This window comes from Chrysemys picta, chromosome 24, assembly GCF_011386835.1.
Source record: "Chrysemys picta bellii isolate R12L10 chromosome 24, ASM1138683v2, whole genome shotgun sequence".
Lineage (NCBI taxonomy): Eukaryota > Metazoa > Chordata > Testudines > Emydidae > Chrysemys > Chrysemys picta.
The window spans coordinates 2,260,816-2,272,026 of record NC_088814.1 but is presented as its reverse complement, the minus strand read 5'-3'; the positions used below and the strand labels follow the sequence as shown (position 1 = coordinate 2,272,026).

Genomic DNA, 11,211 nt, shown 5'->3' with positions numbered 1-11,211 from the left:
CTCCAGGTTTGTGGCTAACTCCACAGAGACCAGCCCAGGGCTGCACAACGAGACACCCTATCAGAGGCTGTCGGGAAGGCTGTAAATGTCCTGTCGACGTACAGCTCCATAAACACCACAATGGGCTGTCACCGGCCCTGGCTCTGGCAGGAAACATCCCTCTTTTTCTAGCCCTTTGCCAGGGCGGTACATGCCCAGCAGCTCACGGCTGTGCAGAGTCCTAGGCGGCCGTGGTGGGAGGCTCGTCTGCTGCTCTGTGGACCAGCTGATAGCAGCCATGCCCCGTCCTTCAGGCACCAGTGCTGACCCAAAGAGGAGGCACTCGGCCAATGGATGGTGCTTGCTAGAGGTGAGCAAGCCAATCTGGAGAAGAACCAACCTGAGCTCAGGCCCGGCCTTTGCCGAGGTTCTAACGCTCGGAAACTTGTTTCCTCCCATTTGTTTGTCATTTCGGTGGCTGCCTTTGCACTCAAGAGCGTCTGGGTCCGATCGGCTTCCGTCCCTGGCTGCTAACGGCCTGGTGGCAGAGGAGCTGGCAGTTAACCACGCTCACTTTCCCCCTGGTATCCCCTGGGGGTGGCCTGCATTCTGGGCACAGATACGCTGGGAGGCTCAGCTCTCTATCAGCGCACAGCCATTCTCCATGGTTGTCTGCATGGCTGACGCTGGCCCAGGAAGTGCCCATCGACATATCTCATCCAGCCAGGACTTGGGGACCCCAGTCAGGACGTGTGCTGCACCCTAAGATGTTCCTGCTCACATGGGTCCTAGGTTTGTGCTGTGCCATCCGGCACAAGTGACCTGCTGCTGAGGGGCTGACCGGGGGCTTGGAAGAGAAAGCAATCGAAGAGCCTCGTGGGTCCCAGCGACACACACCAGCCACCAGCCCACCCAGGGCCGCTCCTGCACAGGCAGTTGGAGATGGCAAATCCAGAGACCACAGGCTGCAGCAGCCCCCTCTGCAGTGACTCCGGGAGCCACCCCAGGTGGAGGTCGGGGCCTTGTTTGCTGACAGAGCCACTGGTAGCTTTGTGCTGCACCTGGACACACCTTGGGCATCAGTCATTTCGCTGCCCTCGGAGAGGCTCTGGGCAGATGCCTGAGCATCAAGGGGGCACGAGGCAGGGCAATCCCAATGCTAGGAACGCAGCCATGGCAGGGTCCCAATGTAACCTCTTGGCAGAAGGATGTTCTCCACCCTGCTCATCTCCTCCCAGCTCCTTCAACCTGGGGCTGTTCTTTTACCCCCTGGCCTGCCTGCCGCCCTCCACCACATACCTGTGGCTGGGCAGGATGAACCAACAGCACCACCTGAGGGGGTGGGATTGTTTGGGAAGAGCCTACACACTGACTCAGCCCTCTTCCCCCAAGCCCTGACCACGTCCGGCTGCCACGGGCAGATCTGCAAGGTCTCCCCAGAAAGCTGCTCTCTTGCTGCAGGACAGCTTCGCTTCTGGCCCCGGCGCACCAGGCTAGCGCCAGGAGGCTCTCAGGGTTCAGTCCCAGGGCGACGGGCTGATTCCACCTGATAACCCTTCTGTGGGATCCTCTGTGGAGGCCCTGACTGATGCTCATGTAACGCCGACAGACCCCGGCGGGCGGAATCGAACCTGGGGACGGCTGGAGTTTAGCGCATGAGCCTCTGGCTGCATGAGCTAAAAGCCAACTGGCTGTAGAGCAGACGCATAATCTCTCTCAGTGGCCTCGGTGCCACTAGCTGGGCCCGCACGCCAGACGCAGGAGGTGTGTGGGCTACACTCACTTGGCCTGTGAACGTTCCGGCGGCACAGGGACCCCCAGGGGACAGTAACGTCCTGGTGATTGGATAGTGCCTGCTCCCGAGGGACTTTAACAAGCTCTGTGCAGGGATTGCATCACTCGCCAGCTCTGGCACTTGGCAACACGGCCAAGGGCAGGAGACGACAGTCTGCAGCCTCGCCGCACTCCCTCAGCCCTCACTGGGGCCGGGCGCCGCAGGAATCACCAGTGCGAATCCTGACAGCACACGGGCCCACTCCGGCCCAAGCCCTTAGCATGTGTGAAAAAGACCCTGGCACATGGTGGGCTGTGTGCAGACCCAAACCCTCCCTACTGGGACTTCGATGCCACAAACCAGTCCCCATTCTTAGAGCAGAGAACCAGCACCACAGACTAGCTCCGGGAAGATGATCAGTAAATGCCCGGGAGAAGGGGAATCACCTTTGCTGTTATTTACATTACAGTAACAGCTACAGAGACAACTGAGATGGGGTCCTGTTATGCCGGGCGCTGCACAGACGCAGCGAGAGCCCGTCCAGGCCCCCTAAGAACTTGCAGTCCAAAGGGAGGGAGGGCAGGTGATTTGGCCAAGGAACCAGGCGGCCTTGCTAACCTCAGCAATGCCCAGGGCTTCCCAGAGCTCCGGAGATTCTCAGCTGCGTTGGAGAGGCGCTACCTGCCTGTTGCGCAGGGATGGAGAAGGCGGGTTGGGCGAACCTGAATCCAGCTTGATTAGAACATTTATGCTGCCATCTTGTGGACAAAAGAGGTTTGCACACTCCAGAGCACGGAGAAAGTGGGGGCTTTGGCAAACCGTATTCGGCCGGGCCCCACTAATGGAAAGGGCTGAAGGCTTTGGACGTTCACCGCTTTGCTGTCCAGACCCCATGGGGCCTTTCCTAGGCAGCCTGTCTCAGAAATCCCAGTGATGCTGGTTCAGCCAATGCCCCGTTCGGATCGTCCAGCTAGAGAGATCGTCCTTCGAATTGACATTCTTCTTTCTGCCCTAACCGGAGCCCATTCCAGCTGCAGTGCTTAGGGCCCCAACTCCAGTGTTATTAACATCCTGGGTAACCCGGTCGCTCTGCAGCCCCAGGCGAGACATTTCACGTGTACTGAGACCCGTTCATCCCGCAGGGCCCCAAGGTGCTTCCCAGACACTGGGGCCTGATTCCCAGCCTCAGAAAGGCCTGGACAGACGGGGGGTGTTGCCTGGCAGCTCTGCTCCCTCGCAGGCAGTGGGGTGGGGGGACAGCAGCCAAACCAGGGTTTCTGTCGCTGGATGTGCAGCTGACGTGACTGTGATCCAAAGCGCCTGTGTACACCCTGCATTCGCTGTCGCTGCCCTAGCAACAACCAGAGGGGAATGAGTCCGGCTGGGCCTTCTGCTCCGGCCGGGTCGGGGGGCAGAAAAGAGGTGGCTCTCGGATGGTCTCCTCCCAGGATGTCCAGGGCTTGGAGCTGGGACTCTTCCATGTAGCATACTTGGGTCACTGTGCCCAAGGGTTGGTCTGTGCTGACACCCAGTGGCCATGCCTGGGACACAAAGCCAATGTATTTGGTGTAGCGGCTTTTAGCCTGAGCAAAAACATGTGCCAGGGGAATGTGAATCAACCCCCCCATGGCAGGATTTGGGGGGCATCTGCCGGGCCAAAGGCATCGGTGTCTCCCATCACCACCCCCACCAACTGCTCAGGCACCAAGTGGGCCCTGGGGTGGGTGAACGAGCATCAGAGCCATGGCATAGAGGGATGGAAAAGCTCCATTTGGCCTCTGCCAAGGCAGGGTTGCTCCCTACGCTGAGATCCCAGGCCTGGACGCCCTGGCCAGGACAGTAGGGTCAGATCTGTGCTCCCTTGTTATTGTTTGCAGAACAGGAGCAGGTCCTTGTACTCTGAAACGCCCCCCCCCCCCCCTTGCAGACAGAAAGGAAAGTGGGGGGGGGCTAAAACTGACCCATCCTTCAGTGACTGGGGCTTGTTCACCGGGAGCTCCCCGTGGCCACGCTGTGACATCACGCCTGAGGTCACATGCTCCCTCTCCCAGCCTGCTCGGACGGGATCTCAGGAATTTGGGGGACCCAGAGCCCATGGGCCCCTGAAAACTGTTTGCAGCAGCTAACTGTCCAGCTCCACCTTCCCACGAAGGGCGAGGGCAGGGACCACTCCAGGCCAAGGGACCCAGCTCCTCAGAGCTCATGGTCCAGGGAGTGATGGATGAACTAGTCGCTGCTGCCTCCTGGTGCCAGCAGGCAGGACTGCGGGTCTCTCTTTCCTGGAGTTCTGGGGCCCTGGGACCTGCCATACCCAGAGGGAAGGGACCTCTCCTCGGGTTCAAGGAGGCTAATCACTAGGTGCCATCTGACTGCAGCTCCAGAGGGGAGCCCAGTGCCTCCGAAAGGCACCAGCAGCTAAAGGGGGCCTGTCCCCTGCGTTAACTCTCTCCATCCTCCGGGCCTGGGACCACCCCGTTCAATGCTGCAAAGCACCAGTCAGTGTTTATGGTCCGCTATGGATCGGGGTCCACTGAGTGGAGGGGCTGGTGGGGCAGGGGGAGGTTGGTGGGGCAGGCGAGGGGGCTGGTGCGGCTCTGTGGGGGGCGGTGCACTCACCCTGGGTTGGAATCCTGGCTTCGCTCACACATGCCATGAGTTTGCTGGGTCTCCCTCGGGCCCCACCCCAGAAAGCCCCACACAACAGCTCCATCCTGAGCCGCGCTGCGCCACTTGCTTTATTGGAACCCAAAGCCACAGAAAACCAAGTGGAAAATCAGTGGGGCAGGGGCAGCTGGGGCCCGATTGGTGGGGAGGGATCCCCCTTTCTTCCCCAATCCCAGCATGCCTCAGAGGGGATGCTCCACCTCCTCCGTGCGGGAAGACACCACCCTGCCGTCCAGCAGCTCCTCGATCACAGTCTTCACCCTCCTGGAGGTGGGGGAGCTGTTAACAGCCTCTGGGAGAAGGAAAACAGGAGAGTGGGGCTGGGGAATTAACTGAGCAGGGGTGGGCGGAGAATCAAAGCATCCACCCGCACACACGGTGCCAAAACCCCAGCCCCACTGCAGGGGGCACAGGGACATGCCATGCTGTGACCCCTGCCCGCCTTGGTGTAGTCAGCCTCCGAGTCTGTCGCCGGTTCCCGTCTGACCCAGGTCAGCAATGACTGAACAGTGTCACCCCCAACCCCAGGGTGTTCGGGCCACGGGCTTGATCCTGCCGTCAGTGGGCAGCTCTCCCCAGTGCCAGCAGCGCCACTGGGCTCTGCCTGCAGCCCCTGCAGAGAGGCTGAGACTGACTGGGCCGCAGAGTCCGGGCGCCATTCTCCCTCCTCTGCTCACCTGGAGGTGTCTGTCTCACAGGTGACTTGGCGTCAGATCTGCAGGGAGAAAGGACAGGCACCCAGCTGAGCCAGGGAGCAGCAACCCGAAGCCACCAAAGGCCCCTCCTGGGCTCAGCCCCTCTCTCCTTGGGACCCCGGCCAGGAGTCTGATCAGGTGCAGCCCCTGCCCCTCCAGCCCCCAAATCCCTTGTGAGTCTCCCAAAATGCTGCAGCGTCCCCTTTTCTGCGGCAAAGGGAAGGTCCAGGCAGCTGCTCTCGCTTGCCAGTATTGAGCCAGACACCAGGGATCCCATCTCATGGCTGCTGGTGATACAGGGAATGGGGCCAATACCCGGAACGGAAGGGAGGGGGAGACCCTTGCACAGGGCTGTCCTCAGCACTGAGGTAGCATGACCTAGTGGTCTGGGCCTGGCCCGTCTCTGGGGCTCCCCTGACCAATCCCCACCCTTCATGGGTTCTTCACTTTCCTCCTCGAGTTCCAGGCTGCCATTGTGCTCATCCGTGGCCACTAGGGGGTGCTCTCAGGGAGGCATTTTGCCAAGCTCACCCTCGTTAATAACGTGACGGGGGGTCAGTATCACTAGCCCCATTTTAAAGCTGGGGAGACCGAGGCACAGAGAGGAGGAGGGATTTGAGTCACTGCTGGGAATGGAACCCAGGAGTCCTGACTCCCATCCCCCTGGCTTCTGCCCCAGACCACACTACCCGCAGCGAGTACTGCCCGTCTGAGGGTCTCCGCCCGCCCAAGCCCAAGGCCCCTTGAGCTCAGAGCTGCGTGTTCCCGACCTGACATCGTCACCCTCCAGGAGGCGCCGGTAGGTGGCGATTTCCATCTCCAGCCTGGTCTTCAGATCCAGCAGCTGCTGGTGCTCCTCAGCCTGGCGCTGGGTGTCAGTTCTCAGCTGCGCCAGCTCGGCCTCCTTCCCGGCGATGCACCCGCGCAGCTGCGCCAGCTCGGCCCCGGAGCCAGCCCGGGTCTCAGCCAGCGTGCCCTCGAGAGCCTCTTTCTGAAAGCAGAGGCGGGATGAGCCCAGCTGCAGACGCCGTCCCAGGTGCAGGCGGGGGAGCGACACCCTGGCTGGCTCATTACAGCGAGGCCAAGAACCGATTTTTCGGTTCGGCCAAACAATTGGGGGCGGGAGGGGGAGCGTCTCGGGCTGACCCAAAAGGACCATTTTGCGGGGCACCGTTCTACAGCTGCTCCGACCCCAGCCTTGATGGCAAGAGGCCTGTGTACCCACCATGCTGTAGAGTGACTGCAGCTCAATCTCTAGGCCCTGGACTACGCGCCTCAGCTCCGTGAGCTTCGTCCTGGCACCCTGGACGGCTTCCGCGCTGGTGGCCACCTCCTGAGCGACCGTCTTACACTGCACGGAAGAGAAGAGCCTCAGGGTCTGGGGCACTAGCACTCGCAGTTGCCATCTCATGGCTCAGGGGATATTCTGCACCCTCTCTGGTATGGGATGGAGAGAGACCCCTGGACCATGGGGATGTGTGACACGGGTCGATGCAGCCACCCACCCCCAGACCTCCTGCGATGCGTGGGAACGTGACCACTTGCCAGAGATGAGCAGTAGCCGAGCAAACCATCCGCCACAGGGCAGGCTCAGACCATCTTGTGGCTTGTTGCTGAGAGGCCCCTACCTGCTCCTTGTGCCAGGCCGCAGCCTCTCTGTGGTTCCTCTCAATGACGTCCTCGTATTGGTCCCGGATCTCTGCCAGGGTTTTCACCAGGTCGACACCGGGAGCAGAATCCACCTCCACACTGACTGAGCCTCCCAGGCGACCTTGGAGAGCAGCCGCTTCCTGCAGGATGTAACGGGAACCAGTCCCTGTGAGAAGGAGCAGGAGGCTAGGCAGTGGGCGGGGGGGGCAGCCAGACCGCACAGTGGATCCTATCTTAGGTGTGGTGACTTAGCCGAGGGAAGGGAAAGGAAGGAGTTTAGTTAATCCCCAGAGGATGTTTGTCCAGGTCATGGACGCAACATCCCATGTGGCAGGATTGGTAGACCAAGCTGGGTACATGAGAGGCCCTGGGCTGGAACAGGAGAAGGGGCTGCGGGTCGGGATTGAGGTGCGTTTGCGGAGCTGGGTGGTGGAGGAGGCCAGGGCTGGGCTAACACAGGGGCTGCGGGTCAGGATTGAGGTGCGTTTGCGGAGCTGGGTGGTGGAGAACCCAGGGCTGGGCTAACACAGGGGCTGCGGGTCGGGATTGAGGCCCCCGAGTGGCCCTTGCAGATCCCACCGGGGCTTTGCAGTGACCGCACCTCCCCGTGGTTCTTCTGGAGTTGAGCCAGCTCCTCCTGCAGGCTTCCCAGCTCCTCCTGCAGGCTGGCTCTGCTCAGGGTCACCTCGTCCAGGACCTTGCGCAAGCCGGCGACGTCGCTCTCCCCGCCCCGCCGGATGGCCAGCTCCGACTCAAACCTTTATGGAGAGGCTGCGTCTCAGTGACCCAGTCGCCGCTACGTGGGTCCTGGACACCCGCTGGGCCCTGCTGGCTGAGCATGGAAACCCGGCCAGGTTTGTCCTAGGAGTGCTAATGACACGATGGTCCCTGCTCTGGGACCCTCATGCAGACGCCATCGGCCTGGGGCTGAGCGGAGTGCATGGGCATCTGCAGCCAGGACATTCACCTCTGCTGGGTTTTCAAAGCAGTTGTCATGATCGTGAGCCCTTTGGGGCAGGGAGCATGTGTGTACAGCTCCCAGCACCATGCGGCCCCTAAGGCCCCATCCCCCTACCCCGCCTCTTCCCTCATGGCCCCACCCCCACTCCACCTTTTCCCTGGAGGCTCCACCCCTTCTCCGCCTTTTCCCCAAGGTCCCGCCCCCATCGCTCGCTCCTCTCCCCGCCTCACCCCGTCACTTACTGGATCATCTCAAGGAGCCTGCCTGCAGGTAGGAGGTGGCCCTGGCAGAGCCGGGGCTGGTGTGGGTTGATAACCTGGCTCCTCTCCCTGCCCCAGGTAACCGGGCTTTTGGTTCAGGTGCCATTTAGGGTTGCCAAGGTCCCCTTTTCGACCAGACTTTCCAGTCGAAAACCGAGAACCTGGCAACCCTAAATGGTACCTGGACACAGAAGCCAAAACCCGGACGGGTCGCAACCCTAAATAAGTAACATCCGCCAATGCACCGCCCTCTTTTGCATGCGCAAATGCCTGTCTCACGCCTGCGGCGGACGTGCTTGCAAATGTCACTGGGGCCATTTCAGAGCCTGCTTTGAAAATTTTGTCCTTAAAGAAAAAGGCCGAGGAGGAGGAGGAGGAGGAGGAGGAAGGGTGTCCAATGAAGATCCCTTACTTCACTCTGAAGTCGTCAGCAGCTAGTGTGGCATTATCAATCTGCAGGATCAGTTGGGCGTTACTCGTCGACGCTGCCTGGATCTGCAGAAGGAGGGAACGGGTGCTGCTGTTGTTTATTGGGTGACGGCCGGGTAGGTCAGTTACAGGTCAGTGGGCTGTTGGCTGCCCCCTGCTGTTATGTGAGCCATACTCCAGCTCTCAGGTGTATAACTTTACAGGTCAGGTGGTCAGTCCCAGCAGATCTCAGAATAACGGCTCTTCAAATCCCGTTGCAGTTGAAGTGGAAATATGAGCATGATGGGAATCAGAATGAGGAGAAATTACCATCTGCCATCACAACCCCTCTCTCTTACACACACACACACACACACACACACACACACACACCTCTCTGTCAGGGAATGATTCAGACACTCTGAACACGGCTGCTTTCCATTTCTGAGCCGCATTAATTTTTCACACTGGTACAAGATGTTGGTCCCTATTTCAGCAGCGAAATAGTGAATGCTGCTGACCATTGAATTGCCATTATTAGGGTTCAGAGTCAACGCCCCTCTGAGATGAACAGGAACAGTTCACACCATTCAGAGCTATTGGCAGAGGCCAAACACGGCTCAGGCTGGTGCCTCTGCATCAGCCACACCAGAGTCACAATGGGAAGATTAGCTTCCTAATGACAAGGGCTTGTGTGCTTTAAGGGAAGGCTCAAGGCAGCCGCTGAAATCCAGTCCCTGTAACAACACGGGGCAGTTCCTGGAGGCAAGGGGGGAAATGGAGCCGTGAGTCAATGCCAGGTCCCCCCTTAGGGGAAGGACTCGGAGTCCCAGTACCTGTGATCTGAGCTCCGCAATGGTGCTGAAGTAGCCACTCAGGTCCTGGCATCCAGCCTGCGCTCTCTTTGCATAGACTTCCCGGATCTGCCGCTCCAGCTGCCCATTGGCTTCCTCGAGAGACCGCACCTGGCAGGGGATTGAAGGCAGGTGAAGATCCAAGTGGGTGGTGACGGAAAAGGCTCCTCACCGGTCAGGGCCTGGGGTTCTGGGCTCTCCCTGGTAACAAAGCCGAACCCGCATCACTGCCTCAAGGGGAGCGGCCGGGGGGCACAGCCCTTTGCTCACAGCAGATTTATGTGTGCATTTGGGGGCTGGGTTTCAAAGTGGCCTCAGGCCAGACTCTGAATAAAGCTCTAGAGACTCTGGTGATGGGCAGCCTAGCGAGAGAGATTTCTGCACCCGCCTGGCTTGTGCACTCTGCAGAACTCAGCTCTGCCCTTGCCGCTGGTATCTGTATAACCCACTGGTCCGTGTGTCGGCTGCCCTGTGTTTGTACAGCCCCCAGCACCACGGGGACTGTTCTCAGCTGGCCCCGCGTGACTACCATACCAAACAGGGTTAACAGGAAGAATTCCCGAGGATGTTCCCTTATCTAGAGCTTTGCTGCCCGCTGGGTTTCACTCGCTCTCCCGCTGAGCCGTGAGGCTGCCTTCCAGCCCATCCGGGTGGTGCACTCACCGTCTCCAGGTAGGCAGCCAGGCGGTCGTTCAGGTTCTGCATGGTGTCCTTCTCATTCATGCTGAGGAGGCCTGGTTCCCTGGCACCTCCTCCCAGCCCAGGCCCGACTATACCGGCACTGCCAGAAAACAGGCGGCTGCTGGTGCTCCCAGCCCCTCCGCAGACACCGAGCCCTCCCGGAACGCCCCCCTGCAGCCCCACCACGCGGACCCAGCTCAGCCTGGGCCCCAGAGTAACCCCAGAGCGGGAGAAACTGGCCATGGTCCAGCTGAAGGCACCTCGCAGCCCAAATCCCTCCCTCTGCAGAGTGACCAGGAGTCAGGCTGCACCGAATCCCCGGGGAGTTCCCTTATATAGGGAGTGGAGGGGCTGAGGCAATGCACCTGACCTCTCCCCTATTGCACTGGCACCAGGTGGAACACAGACACCTGGTGACTTGTTTTCTTCTCTTTTCAGCCAAACTTGCTTTACAAGGAGAGGGAGGCCAGGGCCCGGATTCTGATCTGTCAGCCCCAGCTGTGCTGCTGCCGGCTGCGTGACGTTTGCAGTCATCTGCCCGGGACGCACGGATCGCACGACCCCCACCCCAGCCGCTCTGAGCGCTGTCGGGAGGTGTCCTGGCCCCGCGAGCAGCGGCCTTATCTGCTGGAACTTCCCCCAGCAGCCAGCGCCTGGCCCCCTCCCTGCCAGGCACGCAGGCGGCCGAGCAGGATGGCTCCCCTGGCACCGCTAGCTGCGATCCCGCTATTGCACACATTGCTAGTGCTGTGCGCTCAGGACGCTCCCACGCTCCCGTCCCTGCATGCAATGGGACACGTGGCCAGCACATGGCGCAAGACCCGTTGGAAAAGGTTCCCCTTGAATAAAGAGGAGACACTATTGAGTGTCCGGCACACTCCATCCTGGGAATAGCAAATACAGACATCAGCCTGCGAGTCACACAATGCTTCGGGTACGGCACAGCTCTGCTTCTACAGCTGTTGGGGTCCTTCCAGGGGCACAGCTGTTTTGCCAGGAACTCCCTGCCCCAGCGAACGCCTCCCAGCCCTCAGCACTTCGCTACCTTGTGGGTACGGGATAAGCACCTGGCATTTGGAATGGCTGCATCGCACCACCCGGCTAGTGGGGCCTGCTAAAGACCCAATGGCCTGAAGGGCAGCCTCCTAGAATTAGAGCCACGAGCTTGATTAAAACTCGAATGCTATTTCTGTTCTAGGCTGTGCAGGCTCTGACACCGCACTCCTCACCAGAGCAGCTGCGCGCCTTCCAGAGTGCAGGACATGCCGCTCCCCCTCTCAGATCC

At 60.3% G+C, this 11,211-nt stretch overlaps 1 protein-coding gene across 1 annotated transcript; it reads right to left on the bottom strand.

The window, feature by feature from the left end:
• Window positions 1–4,465: 4,465 nt before the first annotated feature.
• On the bottom strand, window positions 4,466–10,408 carry LOC101942920 (keratin, type I cytoskeletal 19-like). The gene is made up of 9 exons (XM_024100786.3): window positions 9,909–10,408; window positions 9,228–9,356; window positions 8,396–8,478; window positions 7,364–7,520; window positions 6,741–6,902; window positions 6,338–6,463; window positions 5,883–6,103; window positions 5,095–5,132; window positions 4,466–4,709 (listed from the first exon to the last, which is right to left on the bottom strand). Exons 1-9 carry the CDS (start codon window positions 10,167–10,169, stop codon window positions 4,600–4,602), a joined length of 1,287 nt encoding a protein of 428 aa, XP_023956554.2. The 5' UTR covers window positions 10,170–10,408; the 3' UTR covers window positions 4,466–4,599.
• Between the last annotated feature and the right edge of the window lie 803 nt (window positions 10,409–11,211).